The sequence below is a fragment of the Gorilla gorilla genome, chromosome 8 (assembly GCF_029281585.2).
Source record: "Gorilla gorilla gorilla isolate KB3781 chromosome 8, NHGRI_mGorGor1-v2.1_pri, whole genome shotgun sequence".
Taxonomy (NCBI): domain Eukaryota; kingdom Metazoa; phylum Chordata; class Mammalia; order Primates; family Hominidae; genus Gorilla; species Gorilla gorilla.
Genome location: NC_073232.2, coordinates 112,328,396 through 112,344,781, shown reverse-complemented (window position 1 = coordinate 112,344,781; position 16,386 = coordinate 112,328,396). Strand labels below are relative to the sequence as shown.

The 16,386-nt window shown below is 44.5% G+C and overlaps 1 protein-coding gene across 1 annotated transcript in view; it reads left to right on the top strand.

Moving 5' to 3' along the window:
* Positions 1-1,002: 1,002 nt before the first annotated feature.
* CPN1 (carboxypeptidase N subunit 1) overlaps positions 1,003-16,386 on the top strand; it is a 40,004-nt gene continuing 24,620 nt past the window's right edge. The window contains exons 1-3 of the mRNA XM_019034351.4: positions 1,003-1,469; positions 6,752-6,948; positions 12,999-13,154. Of these exons, the coding sequence (XP_018889896.4) occupies positions 1,247-1,469; positions 6,752-6,948; positions 12,999-13,154 (576 nt within the window). The 5' untranslated portion in view covers positions 1,003-1,246. The remainder of the gene's footprint in view (positions 1,470-6,751; positions 6,949-12,998; positions 13,155-16,386) is intronic.

The window sequence follows — 16,386 nt, the reverse complement described above, 5'->3', positions numbered from 1 at the left end:
CAGGATAATCTCAATCTCTTGACCTCGTGATCCACCCGCCTCGGCCTCTCATCCTGGGCTACAGGCATGAGCCACTGCACCTGGTCTGGCTGCACTATTTATGAGGGTTCCAGTTTCTCCCTATTCTCACCAACATTTGTTATTGTCTGTCTTTTTTATTATAGCCATTCTAGTGGAGGTAAAGTATATTTCATGTGTGATTTTTGTTTGTTTGTTTTTTGAGATGAGGTCTCACTCTGTTGCCCAGGCTGGAGTGTAGTGGCATGATCATGGCTCACTTCAGGCCCCACCACCCAGGTTCAAGTGATTCTCTGCCTCAGCCTCCCTAGTAGCTGGAACTACAGGCATGCCATCACACCCAGCTAATTTTTAAAATATTTGTAGAGATGGGGTCTTGCTATGTTGCCCAGGCTGATCTCAAACTCCTGGGCTCAAGTGATCCTCCCAATTTGGCCTCCCAAAGTGCTGAGATTATAGGCATGAGCCACCATGCCTGGATCTCATGTGGTTTTAATTTGTATTTCCTTAATGACTAATGACACTGAACATCTTTAAATGTGCTTATTAGCCATTTGTATATCTATTTTGGTCAAATGTTTTGCCCATGTTTTAATTGGGTTGTTTGTTTTCTTATTGTATTGTAAGGATTCTTTACGTATTATGGGGGTATTATCGGATACATGATTTACAATTGTTTTCTCCCAGTCCGAGGCTAATCTTTTCCTTTTCTTAATGGCATCTGTTGAAAGATTTTTGAGGGAAAAAAGGACAAAATACAGCCACGCTTCAGAAAGATAGGCAGGCAGCAGTACGTGGGATGGATCAAAAGGGACAGAGAACTCTTTTTGAAAGTTGTAATAAAAGGAACAGGCACAGGCCAAGTTTTAAAAAATTCTCCGGGAATCAAAGGGTTATAAGCAGCTATTTATTGAAGCCTGTTTACAGTCCAGTTAAACAGTAAACCAGAATCAGTGAAACTACCCATCTGGGGAAGTGCAAAAAACCTTTCAAAAGGCTTTCCTGGATTAGAGAAAGAAAGGGAGTGAGGGAGGAGAGATGAGTGGCTATTCCAGAACGACATAAAGAATTTCCAGCCTTGGACGGACAGCTGGGAACGTCTTCCAATTTGGACTGGTGTTTACAAGTGGGAAGCTAGGCGGACCTTGGATTTTGGCGGGTGAAGAGGCTAGGTTGTTTAAGGAGGTGGGGCGCGTTTCAGTGGCTCTCTTTGAAAAAGCCCAGCAAGATGTCAGACCTGCTCTCAGTCTTCCTCCACCTCCTCCTTCTCTTCAAGTTGGTTGCCCCGGTGACCTTCCGCCACAACCGCTATGATGATCTTGTGCGGACGCTGTACAAGGTGCAAAACGAATGCCCCGGCATCACGCGGGTCTACAGCATTGGGCGCAGCGTGGAGGGGAGACACCTCTACGTGCTGGAGTTCAGCGACCACCCTGGAATCCACGAGCCCTGTAAGTCCCGAACAGCTCTTGAGGGTGTGTGGGGCAGGGCCTTTCCCTTGCAAATCCAGTAATTGGGGTGGTTTCTGGGGTGGTCTGTGGACGCCTCCGCCTACAAGGTATTATCTCTTTCTCAGCCTGTGCTATTTCCCTCTTAGCCCTCAAACTGCCACTGCCTCTGGGGAGCTATAACCCTCCTTCAGGCTTCAGACCTTTCCTCCTTTTTGGGTTCTGTTTGCTCAAAACCTTAATGGTAAAAGATGAATCTTCTTCCCTGCTCATGTCCCATATCCCTTCATTTCCCCCATTTCCTTTCTTTTCCCCTTGCTATTGTTCTGTCTTTCCCCACCCAATGGCTCAGGAGACATAGGCAAAAACAATGAGCCCTTCTAGTTCTGCCAGGAAACTTAGAAGGGTATAGGGGAATCTCTTCGGGGAGTGACAGTGTGGTATTCTAGAGAGAGTTTGGGGACTGAGGTGTTAGTTTTATTTACTGGATCCTTTTTTCTTTTTTATTTTTTTGAGATGGGGTCTGGCTCTGTTGCCCAGGCTGGAATGCAGTGGCATGATCTCAGCTCACTGCAGCCTCCACCTCCTGGGCTCAGGTGATCCTTTCCCCTCAGCCTCCTAGGTAGCTGGGACCACAGGCATGCACCACCACGCCCGGCTAATTTTTGTATTTTTAGTAGAGACAGGGTTTCATCATGTTAACCAGGCTAATCTCAAACTCCTGGGCTCAGGCGATCCACCCACCTTGGCCTCCCAGTGTTGGGATTACAGGCGTGAGCCACCGCACTTAGCCTGGATTCCTTTTTTTAGTTTGTTTCTACTGTAAAAGCAATCCATGTTTGGATTAAAATTTAGAAATTAGATAAGGAAAAAAATAATAAAACTCACCCCAAATCCCACCACTGTTAATGTATTGATGTATATCCTTCCAGACTTTTTTCTATGCATATTTAAACCCTGACTCAAACACATGTAATTGTTTCTATAAAAATGAAATTGTATTATAACTGCCCTTCTCATTTCACAATCTGTTATGGATAGCATCCATGTCTATAAGTGCAGATCTACATCACTGTGGTTTTGGCTGTGTAATAGCTCATTGCGTGACTGTGTTTAACTGTCCATATATTGATGGACATTTAAGTTGTTTCTAATTTCTCACTTCTTTCCTTACCAGTTCCTCCTTCAAACTCAACTTCAAATCTCCCTTTACCTCTTCGCTTCCACATCCCCTGCCCAAGTCCAGACTCCATCACAAGCTGCCTACATGATTGCACTGAACTCCCAACTGGTTTCTAACTTCATTTTTTTTTTTTTTTTTGAGATGGAGTCTCACTCTGTTGCCCAGGCTGGAATGCAGTGGCACAATCTCAGCTCACTGAAACCTCCACCTCCCGGGTTCAAGCAATTCTCCTGCCTCAGCCTCCCAAGTAGCTGGGATTACAGGCATGCACCACCATGCCTGGCTAATTTTTTTTTATTTTTAGTAGAGACGGGGTTTCGCCGTGTTGGCCAGGCTGGTCTCAAACTCCTGACCTCAAGTGATCCACCCGCCTTGGCCTCCCAAAGTGTTGGGATTACAGGCGTGAGCCACCGTGCCCAGCCAGGTCTCTAACTTCGAACTGCTGCACTCTGAATCTTCCATTTGGTACACAGATGCCAGAAAAATTTTCCTAAATCTTGACATAATCCCACTTTCCTACTTTAAAAGCCTCACACTCAATGGACTGGCCATGGGATTCAGAATATTGCATGGAGGAGGCTCATAGAAGGCCATGGGGTTACCTGGGATAATTGCCTCGCTTTGAAACTGCACTTCCATAGCAAGCAGCCTGCTGTCAATCAGATCATATGTTCACTGTGGAAGCTTGTGAGTGTTCACGGACATCATGGGGTTAGCCCCCCAATACTCCAAGCCCCTTTCTTGGTGCTCCTGTACTTTCTAGCTTTCAAGGCCTTCTTTGAAGCTTTTTCACAGGACTCTAGCCCTCACTGTTCCCTCTTTTCTCTGAAGCACTATAACTGCTATTCACCCATTCATTCCTTTAATTCATTCATTCCACAAATATTTACCAATCACCTACAATATGCAGGCACTTTTGTAGACTCTGGAAGTACAGCAGAGAATAAAACAAAGACCCTGCCCTCATGGGCCCGAATTCTAGTGGGGTAAGACTGACAATAAATGGGTTAACTAAGTAAATACATATCACATCAGATGGAAATAAGTGCTGTAGAGAAAACTAAATCAGGAAAAAGAGATAAGGATGGCATGGAGGAAGACAAGGAGGAGCAGGAGAGGCACTCAGGAGAGGCATCTCCACTGAGGTGGCTTTGAACAGAGAGCTGAAGGATGGGTGTGATGGCACATGCCGTGCTGATATTGAGGAGGAAAAGATGACGGGCAGAGGGAAGAGCAAAGGCAATGCTCTGGAGCATGCTTGGCACATGTGAGGAACAGCAAGGGGGCCAGTGCGGCTCCAGCCGAGTGAATGAGGGGAGAGCAAAAGAGGCGGTCACAGCCATGTGATGGGGACACCAGGCAATAGGAGATCACGCAGGGCCTCATAGGCCCTGGTAAAGATCTGGGCTTTTACTTTGAGTCAAGTGAGAAGCCACTGGAGGGTTTTTTAAGCAGAAGTGGGAGACGATCTGTCTTAAATTTTGTAAAGATCACTCAGAACAGGGGTCAGCAAACTACAGCCCAAGGGCCAGCCACCTGTTTTGGTAAATGAAGTTTTATGGGAACATAATCACGCCCATTCACTTTTATCTTGTCCATGGCTGCTTTTGCTGGAAGAGTTGAGTAGCTGTGACAGAGACATCACGGCCCACAAAGCCTAAAGGATTTACTCTCTAGTCCTTTATAAAAAAGTTTTGCCAACCCCTGACTCTGGAGAATAGACTTTAAAGGGGCTAGGCAGCTGCAGGGAGACCAAGTGGGAGATTTATTGCAATAACCTAATATTGCCAATAGTACCAAGCTTGAAGGTGCAGGGGCTTGAACCAAAATGGTAGCAGTGATTGTTATGAGAAGTGGTTGTGTTCCAGATATACTGAAAGTAGAGGCCAGCTGTGGTGGCTTATGCCTGTAATCCCAGTACCTTGGGAGGACTGCCTGAGGCCAAAAGTTTCAGACCAGTCTGGACAACATAGTGAGACTTGTCTCTGTAATAAATTTTTTTTTTAGAAAATTAGCCTGGTGTGGTAGTGTGCACTTGTGGTCCCAGCTACTCAGGAGGCTGAGGCGGGAGGATGGCTTGAACTGAGAAATTCGAGAGGCTATCCTGAGCTATGATTGTGCCACTGCACTCCAGCATGAATGACTGAGCAAGACTCTGTCTCTAAATTAAAAAAAAGAAAAAGGAGAGCCAAAAGAATCTGCCATTAGGCATCTGCTAAGTGCATGCCACTCTCCAAAGTTCTACAGGGCAGTGGTTCCCAGACTTACAGATTTCATAAAGAAGTTAAAAAAAGGTGGTGTTGTTTTTTTTAAATAAATAGGAGACTGGAGGGAACTAAAACAGATCTTCCAAATTTTATTTTACTGAATAAGGATGTGAAGAAAACTACCTGTCATCTACTATATCCATCCTTTTCTAACAGAAAAGACATTTTAACATCAAGAAAAGTAAGAAAGACAATCTATGATTTAAAAAAATACACTAAGATTAAAGAATACTCGCTATGGAAAATCCACCACATGATCCTTATGGATTATAAGCATTCCTTTGAGAAAAACTGCTGTAGGTATACTAAGATAAATAATAATGGATGGTGTCACAAGTTAAAAATTATGTACACTGCTAAGGCCAGGTCCGGAAAAGGAAATAGAACATGTATAAAAATAGGTAAAACCCAGCCGGGTGCAATGTCTCACACCTGTAATCCCAGCACTTTGGGAGGCCAAGGCGGGTGGATCACCTGAGGTCAGGAGTTTGAGACCAGCCTGCCCAACATGGTGAAACCCTGTCTCTACTAAAAATATAAAAATCAGCCAAGTGTGGTGACAGGCACCTGTAGTCCCAGCTAATTGGGAGGCCAAGGCAGGAGAATTGCTTGAACCTGGGAGGTGGAGGTTGCAGTGAACTTGGATTTTGCCACTGCACTCCAGACTGGGTGACAGAGCGAGACTCCATCTCAAAAAAAAAAAAAAAAAAAAAAAAGGTAAAACCGGGGAAGTCAACAGAGAGCTCTCTCTCATCAAGGAGAACCCAAGATGACCTCACAGAGTATCATGTGAACTGGGCCTAGAAGGGTGGTGAGAAGGATTTGGAAATGAGAAGATGAAGAGGTACAGAACCAGAAAAGTCATGGACGCAGGAAAGTATTGGGTGTAAGAAAAATCATTTGGCAAGAGCTTTTCTCCTTCCTCTTAAAAGAGGGCAAGAATGATTTTCTTTAGGTGACCCCAGAAACTTTCAGATCCTCAATTCTTACCTCAAGTTGAACAGTTAACATGGCCCAAGAGAAGACTTAGGAATGAGACATAGCAGGTGCCTTCCTATTCTGTGCCTTCAGATTGGCCTGCTTGGATTTGAAGGAGTGATTTTAGTTTTCCTGTACTGCAGTGGGGACAATGGAGAACGAGCTCAGTCCTGCCCCCAGTCCTATTCTTCATGGTAGGTGGGGTGGGAGGGAGTGGGGAAAACCCCTGCCAGCCCACTGAATCTTAGATCCATCTCTGCAGAGCTGGTCACCTCTGCTCACCTGCTGTGTTCTTGTTCAGATGGAGCAAGAAACTTTTCAAGTGCCAAGAAAATTAAGTTTTCAACTGGGATCATTAGCGGCTGTTACGCTAAAACCTAGAGTACTTCATGAAAGCAGGTTCTGGGGAACATCCTTATCCTGAAAGGTTTGTCTCTGAGAAGCAGCGTGCTACTGTAAATGGCACTGTAAGTGCCACCTGGGCTTGGGCCTCTATAGAGCCATTAGCTAGGCAACCTCAGACAAGTTACTTAACCTCTCCCATCCTTATTACCCTCACCCTGAGGCTATTAATGCCCACTTTACAAGTTTTCTGTGAATTTTAGCAGTATTGAACATAACTGTCTAGTACACTGTGGGGTTTCAATACATGGCACTCATTATCATCCCTGGCATGAATTTTTGTAGGTTTTGTAACTGTAATTGGTTAGGAAGGGGCTCAGGGATTATTGCAAAAGACCCAATGAAAGCATGAGATTTTCTTTCATTCATTACTGAAAAAGAGAAAAAAGGTCCTTCTGCAAGGTTAGGCATCAATGACACTTCCAAGCTTCCCCCATCTTTTCTCTTCCTTGCAGTGGAACCAGAGGTCAAGTATGTGGGGAACATGCACGGCAACGAAGCGTTGGGCCGCGAGCTGATGCTGCAGCTGTCGGAGTTTCTGTGCGAGGAGTTCCGGAACAGGAACCAGCGCATCGTCCAGCTCATCCAGGACACACGCATTCACATCCTGCCATCCATGAACCCCGACGGCTACGAGGTGGCTGCTGCCCAGGTACGAGGTCCAAGGGAGATGCCGGGGAGAGATCAAGGCCTTCTTAGGAAATAAAGTCCAGTGGACAAGATTCCCTCTCTGTCCCACTGTAAATGTCACAAATGTTAAAAGTAAAAGATGAAATGGCCAAGAGAAAAAATCCATCAGAAATATAAGAAAGGATGAAGAGGTGGGTTCAGTCCTACAGCACCTCAGGCAATAAACATGGGCTCTCTCTGAGCCTGCATTCCCTCAACACCTTTCCAGATGACCTCAGGGTTTTATTGTGAGGATTAATGTGGCAATATCTGTGATAACACTTTGTAACCTGGAAAATACTCAACAGATGTGGAGGGATATTGCAAAATAAAGCTCCTTTCCTGAACTTTTAGCATCAAACCCTAAATACCTTTCTTTCTTCCACACTACATTTCCATTTGCATTTGTGGAGAAAATAACAAGGACAACAGGCTTTCCCCAGAATTGGGGGTAGGGGGCTAATTCTACATTCTTCATACTTTATTATATTTCCATAGAGTTGTTTCCTCTACTAGTATAGTACTTAGTCTATTGATTCTATATTTTAGAGTTATATTTGCAGTGGGAGCGATAAGAAAAAATGTCTAAGGGCTTTCTTTTTTTGGGATAGAGTCTTACTTTGTTGCCCAGGCTGGAGTGCAGTGGTGCGATCTTGGCTCACTGCAATTTCTGCCTCCCGGGTTCAAGCAATTCCCCTGCCTCAGCCCTCGAGTAGCTGGGTCTACAGGCGTGCGCCACCATGCCCAGCTAATTTTTTGTAGTTTTAGTAGAGACGGGATTTCGCCAGGTTGGCCAGGCTGGTCTCGAACTCCTGGCCTCAGGTGATCCACCCACCTCAGCCTCCCAAAGTGCTGGGATTACAGGCATGAGCCACCGTGCCTGGCAGGACTTTTTACTTTATTTTCTAACATAAATTCAAAATGTCAGCGTGCCTAACATTTGTCTTACTATTATTAGTAACATCTTAAGTGTTTCAGATCGATATGCCTAACTTTAAATCAATGGTTCTCTTTTGTGGCTGTGCATCAGAATCACAGATGAAGATTTTGAAGTACAGATTCCCAGGTCCCACCCCAGACCTACTGAGTAGTATTGTCAAGGGTGAGGCCAGGCATCGATCTGCCTTATGCAATGGAGATGTTCCTTTAAAAGCTGTGTTTAAAAGGCAGGGTTTTCGGCCGGGCGTGGTGGCTCACGCCTGTAATCCCAGCACTTTGGGAGGCCGAGGTGGGTGGATCACCTGAGGTCGGGAGTTCGAGATCAGCCTGACCAACATGGAGAAACCCTGTCTCTACTAAATATACAAAAAATTAGCCAGGCATGGTGGCATATGCCTGTAATTCCACCTACTCGGGAGGCTGAGGCAGGGGAGTTGCTTGAACCCAGGAGGCGGAGGTTGTGGTGAGCCGAGATCGTGCCATTGCACAGTCCTGCCCACATCCTTTGCAGTAGGTGGGGTGGGAGGGAGTGGGGAAAATCCCTGCCAGCCCACTGAATCTTAGAGCCATCTCTGGGAAGCTGGTCACCTCTGCTCACCTGCTGTGTTCTTGTTCAGAGGGAGCAGATCTTGAACCTGAACCCGCGAGGATCCATCAGGTTCTCAGACTCTCAGAGATATCTGCCATGCCCAGAGGCGAGCTGTCTGCGTGGCTACACAGAGAATAACTTCCTGGCCACCAGACTTTGAAGCCACTTGTAGGCGGCCAGAATAATGCCCCCCACCAAAGATGTCCATGTCCCAATCCTCAGAACCTATGAATATGTTATGTTACTGGGCAAGGAGGAATTAAGGTTGCAGATGGAACTAAGGTTGCTAATCAGTTGACCTTAAAATAGCATGGAGTATTGTGGGGGGGATGGGGCCCGGTGTAATCAATTACGAGGGTCCTTTAAATGTAGAAGAGGGAGGCCAAAGGTCACAGTCAGAGAGAGATCTGAAGATGTTACACGGCTGGCTTTAAAGATGGAAGAGCCTTGGCTGGGCGCCGTGGCTCAGGCCTGTAATCCCAGCACTTTGGGAGGCTGAAGTAGGAGGATCACCTGAGGTCAGGAGTTCAAGACCAGCCTGACCAACATGGAGAAACCCTGTCTCTACTGAAAATACAAAATTAGCCAGGCATGGTAACACATGCCTGTAATCCCAGCTACTCGGGAGGCTGAGGCAGGAGAATCACTTGAACCTGGGAGATGAAGGTTGCGGTGAGCTGAGATCACGCCATTGCACTCCAGCCTGGGCAACAAGAGCAAAACTCTGTCTCAAAAAAAAAAAAAAAAAAAAAAAAGATGGAGGAGACAAGGAATGTGAATGGTCTCTAGAAACTGGAGAGACACCTTGCTTTTAGGCCTGTGAGACCCGTTTTAGTCTTCTGACCTCCAAAACTATGAGACACTACACTCGTGCTGTTTTAAACCACTAAATTTGGGGTAATTTGTTACAGCAGTAACAGGAAACACAACACTAGCCCTGTTTATGAAACCTTCTGTTAGGGGAAGCCCCTTCCTGCCAACTTAACTATTGATCAGTGTGCAGGGAAATCAGTGGATAATGCCCATAGCTGTTTATGCTGACAGTCAAGAGTTGCCTTGATATAAATAAGCAAGCAGTGACAAGACCCTGGAAGCATAAAGAAAATCATTATGTCACAGAAGTGTACACCAAAATGAAAGATCCAATAAATGTTTTCCACTGGAACACAACTGATGTAGGAAACTTAAAGGAACTTCAAAACAATTATGTTTTCAATAGGATCTAAAAATGAAATACAAGCAGGGTGCCATGAAAAGAGGAGAAATCTGAGAATAATACTGAATTCTTAGAAAAAAATGTAATCTGCCGCATTTTATTGGTTAGAAAAGGGAAAATATGAGAGTGGCGATTCATCTGTGAGATTCTAGCTTCCCGGCATCCATTCATTCACTTCCAGGAACAGCCAACAATTTGGGCTCCACCTTCTCAGTCTACAGGGACCCAGTTGGCACTATTTCCCTTCTCCAATGCCACACAAAACATTAAATGGAATTTCAATTTTGAATGAGCCTTTTAACATATCTCTATTCTATCACTCTATGTATTTAATTATTTATGTGTGTGTCCATCTCCCCATGTGTACTATGAATTCCTAGAAGGCTAGACTACAATGTCTCACTTATCTCTTTCCCCAGTGTCTATCTGAGAGCTCTGAATAGAGAAGGACTTAAGTAAATGTTGGTTGACTAAATAGATGACCTAATGAGTGAGTGAATACATGAGCAAATAAATGATAAAATCTGAAATATGGACAGAGAAATTAAGGGATCCAGAAAGTTGATATTGCTCAAAAGAAAGATAAGTAAGCATCCTAAATTTTTTGAAAGGGGGAGGAGTGAGTTTCCATAGTGTAACCACTTTGAAAAACAGTTTAACAGTTTCTCAAAAAGCTAAACATAAGGCCGTAGTGGCTCACGTCTGTAATCCCAGCACTTTGGGAGGTGGGTGGATCACTTGAGCCTAGAAGTTTGAGACCAGCGTAGGCAACATGGCAAAACCCCATCTTTACAAATAATTTAAAATTAGCCAGGTATTGTGGCGCATGCCTGTAAGCACCAGCTACCAGGAGGCTGAGGTGGGAGGATCACCTGAGCCCAGGAGGTTGAGGCTGCAGTGAGCCATGATCATGCTGTTATACTCCAGCCTAGGCAACAGAGTGAGACCCTGTCTCAAAACAAAAACAAAACCAAACAAACAAAAAACAGTTAAACATGGACTTAGCTTATGACTCGGCAGTTCTACTTACAGATATCTACCCAGAGGAAATGAAAACATACATCCACACAAAGACTTGTACGTGGATGTTCAAAGCAGCATTATTAACAATAGCCAAAAGGTGAAAACAACCCAAATGTCCATGAATCTCCCCCTACCACCCTTCGCCAAAATTCGCATTCACCTGAAATCTGTGACTATGATCTTATTTGGAAATACATAGTCATCCTTCAGTATCTGTAGGTGATTGATTCCAGGGCCCCCCACCAATACCAAAATCCTTGGATGCTCAAGTCCCTTATATAAAATGGCATAGTATTTGCACATAACTTATGCACATCCTCCTATATACTTTAAATCATCCCTAGATTACTTATGTTACCCAGTACAATGTAAATGCTATGTAAACAGTTGTTATAATGTACTGTTTAAGGAATAATGACAAGAAAAAAGTATGTACATATTCAGTACAGATGCAACCATCATAGGCCTAACTACATTTTCAATCAGAGGTTGGTTGAATCCACACGTGGAACCCATGGATATGGAGGGCCTACTGAGGGTCTTTACGGATACAATTAAGTTAAGATGAGGTCACCTAGAATCGGGATGGACTCTAAATCCAGCATAACTGGTGTCCTTGTAAAAAGAAAGAAATTTGCGAATAGAGATGCAGACAGACTGGGCAGGAGGCCATATAAAGATGAAAGCAGAAATTAGAGTGATGGGTCTAAGAGCCAAAGAATGCCAAGGACTTCCTCTCGCCACCAGAACCTGGAAGAAACAAAGAAGGGGACCAGAGAGTGTGCCGCCCATCCAGTTGACTTGATTACAACTTCTAGCCTCCAGAGAATAAATTGGAGAATAAATTGCTGTTGTTATAAACCACCTAGTTTGTGGTGATTGTTATGGCAGCCCTAGGAAACTAATACAGTTTCCTAATACTAATAGTATTAAACTAATACTAATACTGGTGAATGGATAAACAAAATGTGATAAATCCACATAATGGAACTATTCAGCAATAGAAAGAAATGAAGTACTGATACATGCTACAACATACATGAACCTCACAAACATTATGCCCAGTGTGGGGGAAAACCCCCAAAAGAACAGATAATGTATGACCCACTTATGTGATCTGTCCAGAAGAGGCAAGTCTAAGGAGAGAGAAAGTTATTACCTACGCTAGGATGAAAATGAGAAGTGACTGTAAATGGGAATGAGGTGTCTATTTGGTGTGACAGAAATGTTCTAAAATTAGATTGCAATGATGATTATACAACTCCGTAAACATACTAAAATTCATTGAATTGTACATTTAAAATGAGCAAATTTTATAGTATATGAATTATATCTCAATAAAGCTGTTCATAAAACATTGGGGTTCCCATGATCCCGAAACACCCTACTCTTATTAGAACTTCTCTTGAGATATGTACCTCTTACATGTGATCTACAGGGAACTTGAAGTCCACCACTGTGACTTTGGATAAGTCAAAGTAGAAAATGATTCATCTTCTTGTGACGGGGACTAAAGGAAAAAAAATGCTACATCATTTGATTAAGCTAATATCTAAGAACTGTACAATGTCCTTCAAATATAGGATTCATGGCTGCATGTAGTAGCTCTTGCCTGTAATCTCAGCACTTTGTTTGTTTGGTTTGCTTTTTTTAGACAGAGCCTTGCTCTGTCACCCAGGCTGTAGTGCAGTGGCACGTTCTTGGCCCATTGCAACCTCACTTCCTGGGTTTAAGTGATTCTCGTGCCTCAGCCTCCCAAGTAGCTGGGACTACAGGCACACGCCACCACACCCAGCTAATTTTTGTATTTTTTAGTAGAGATGGTGTTTCACCATTTTGGCCAGGCTGATCTTGAACTTCTGACCTCAAGTGATCCACCTGCCTCCGCCTCCCAAAGTGCTGAGATTACAGGCGTGAGCCACTGCACCTGGCCTCTCAGCACTTTAGAAGGGCGAGGTGGGTGGATCACTTGAACCCAGGAGTTTGATACCAGCCTGGGCAACCAGCCTCATCTCTACCAAAAAAAAGAAAAGAATAAAGAACAATTAGCGGGTGTGGTGGTGTGTGCTTGCAGTCGCAGCTACTCAGGAGACTGAGGTGGGAGGATTGCTAGAGCCCAGTAGGTAGAGGTTGCAGTAAGCCAAGATTGTACCACTGCACTCCAGCCTGGGCAACAGTGTGAGAACCTGTCTCCAAGAAAAAAAAAGTTAGAAAATATAGGATTCAATCTGAAACCTTCATTTTTCATCTTTTCATTTTCCCTTAGGGCCCAAACAAGCCTGGGTATCTAGTTGGCAGGAACAATGCAAATGGAGTGGACCTGAACCGCAACTTCCCTGATCTCAATACCTATATCTACTATAACGAGAAGTACGGAGGCCCCAACCACCACCTGCCTCTTCCAGACAACTGGAAAAGTCAGGTAGGAGATGAAATTTGCAAACAAAGCAGGTAAATCAGCATCTGGAATTTCTTGCAGAAAGACTGCTAAGCCATCTTTACATCAACTAAACAAGCAAGAATTAAGCATCAACTCAACTCAGTGTTAACCCATCTAGAGCAATAATATGTATTTCTTCCGTGTCTTTGTATTTATTTTCTCCACAGCATAGAGCCCTCCATGGAGCACACACTCACTAAGTGATTTTTTTTTTTTTTTTTTTTTAAGACGGAGTCTCGCTCTGTCGCCCAGGCTGGAGTGTAATGGTGCGATCTCAGCTCACTGCAACCTTCGCCTCCCAGGTCCAAGCGATTCTCCTGCCTCAGCCTCCTGAGTAGCTGGGATTAAAGGTGCACACCACCATGCCCAGCTAATTTTTGTATTTTTAGTAGAGACGGGGTTTCACCGTTTGACCAGGCTGGTCTCAAACTCCTGACTTCGTGATCTGCCTGCCTCGGTCTCCCAAAGTGCTGGGATTACAGGCGTGAGCCACCGTGCCTGGTTAAATGTTTGATATTAGTGGTGATTGTGGTGAAGGATATGAAAGCAGTATCATTTGGTTGCATGGTTCTTAACAATTTTCCAAAATTATTTCACAGCCAGTTTCAGTTGATCATGACATCATGTGAAATGCACCAAGCAGTGTTATCCATCTCTGTTTTATAGCTATTACACTTAGAGAGAAAATAATTTACATTCTCACAGGTAGTGATTGATGGAATCAGAATGAAGATGCAGGCCTTCTGATTCTTATTCCAACATTCTTTCTACTACACTAGACTGTGGACAGAAGCATTCTATAGAGAAGTCTGTCTTACGTGTGATAAGCTGTATGCTTACCAACAATTAGCTATAGAAAGAGGCTCAGGCTGGGTGTGGTGTCTCACACCTGTAATCCCAGCACTTTGGGAAGCTGAGACAGGAGGATTGCTTGAGGCCAGGAGTTTGAGACTAGCCTGGGCAACACAGTGAGGCCCCATCTCTACAAAATAAAAATACAAAATTTATCTGGGTGTAGTGGCACATGTCATAGACTTAGCTATTTGGGAGGATCCCTTGAATCCAGGAGTTCAAGAGTTCAAGGTTACAGTGAACTATTGTCCTGCCTGCTCCAGCCTGGGCGACAGAGCAAGAGACCCTGTCTCCAAAAAAAAAAAAAAAAAAAAAAAGTTCAAGGAATCTAACCCTTAGTTTTCGGGACCGGGCGCGGTGGCTCACGCCTGTAATCCCAGCACTTTGGGAGGCCGAGGCGGGCGGATCACGAGGTCAGGAGATCGAGACCATCCTGGCTAACATGGTTAAACCCCATCTCTACTAAAAATACAAAAAATTAGCCGGGTGTGGTGGCGGGCGCCTGTAGTCCCAGCTACTTGGGAGGCTGAGGCAGGAGAATGGCATGAGCCTGGGAGGCAGAGGTTGCAGTGAGCCGAGATAGTGCCACTGCACTCCAGCTTGGGTGACAGAGCAAGACTCCGTCTCAAAAAAAAAAAAAAAAAAAGTTCAGGGAATCTAACCCTTAGTTTTTTCTTTTCCCTTTCTTTTTTTTTTTTTGAGACAGAGTCTTGCTCTTTTACCCTCCAGGCTGGAGTGCAGTGGCACAATCTTGGCTCACTGCAACCTCTTCCTCCTGGGTTCAAGCGATTCTCCTGCCTCAGTCTCCTGAGTAGCTGGGATTACAGGCACATGCCACCACCCCTGGCCAATTTTTGTATTTTTAGTAGAGACAGGGTTTTACCATGTTGGTCAGGCTGGTCTCGAACTCCTGGCCTTGTGATCCGCCCACCTCAGCCTCCCAAAGTGCTGGGATTACAGGTGTGAGCCACCACACCTGGCCCCTTTTCCCTTTCTATATGACCTTTGACTACTTTATCATTACTATACCCTCCCTGATTTCCCTTACTCTTCCAATCAGAGGATCCCATTCAATATTCCTAGGCCTCACTCTCCAAGAGGCCTGTAATGGAAGTCCTTGGTAACGTGAGTGGTTTCACCCCGCTGGTGGGCCTGCTCCTGAAAATAACTAGGCATCCTCTGAGCATCACTGCCACCCCTGGTGATCACGCTGTGTGGGATAGTTTGAAATGTTCTATTTGTGAATGTCTAAACTTAGAGACTGGGGAAAGAAAAGCAAAGCAGGTGTAAGCCTTTTAATTGGGAGTTTCCCAAATGGAGTATTCTGGGGTTTTTTTCTCCCTTGAAAATGAAGCAAAAGCCATGCTGACATGTTAGATTTCAAACAGCAACTATCCTCTTGGTTCAAGTAAATAGTAAATAAAAAATAACTTTGTAAGGCTGGGCGCAGTGGCTCACACCTGTAATCCCAGCACTTTGGGAGGCAGAAGCGGGCAGATCAGCTGAGGTCAGGAGTTCGAGACCAGCCTGGCTAACATGGTGAAACTCCATCCTACTAAAAATACAAAAATTAGCCGGCTGTGGTGGTGGGCGTCTATAATCCCAGCTACTTGGGAGGCTGAGGCAGGAGAATTGCTTGAACCCAGATGGCGGAGGTTGCAGATGGCATCACTGCACTCTAGTCTGGGCGACAGATCAAGACTCCATCTCACAAAAAAACCAAAACCAAAAAGCAAAGAACTTCGTGTTAGTCAGCATATCCAACCAGAAGAATGTTCTGATGTATTAAACTTGTTTCTCTAAGTAAAATAAGGTAATTGAATCAATGATAACTAGGCTCCCACTCAATCCTCTGTCTAAATTTTAGGGGGAAAAGCAAAGAGGTTTCCCTCGCTCCTGATGGAATATCCTTGAGGAAGAGGAACAGTGAGAAGCTGGCCTTGTTCTGATAGAGGCTTAGGACACAAAGACAGAACTGCCCCGGAGGGTCTGAGCCCTGGTCACAGACCAAGACTGGTGCCCTTGCAATTATATTCATTCTGATTGAGACTCAACCCTATTTATCGAGTCCCCTTGGGATGGAAAAGATGGAGCCTGTAGAGCTGACCTTGGCCCAGAAAGAGCCATTAACACAGTAACATTACATAATCTCTAAACTTGTTCATCCTGAGAGGAGGAAAAATGCTGTAGACTGTAAATTATTTACTTACACTGCAAGTCCCAGTGGATTCAAGGCTTTCTTTGGAATATTGTCACTCACTAGCAATATCATATGCAGTAGAAAGGTGGAATTTCACTGCTTAGCCAAGACTGGCCCATCTGACAGTATGTCTAACCCATGAAATTTGGATTTGACCACAGG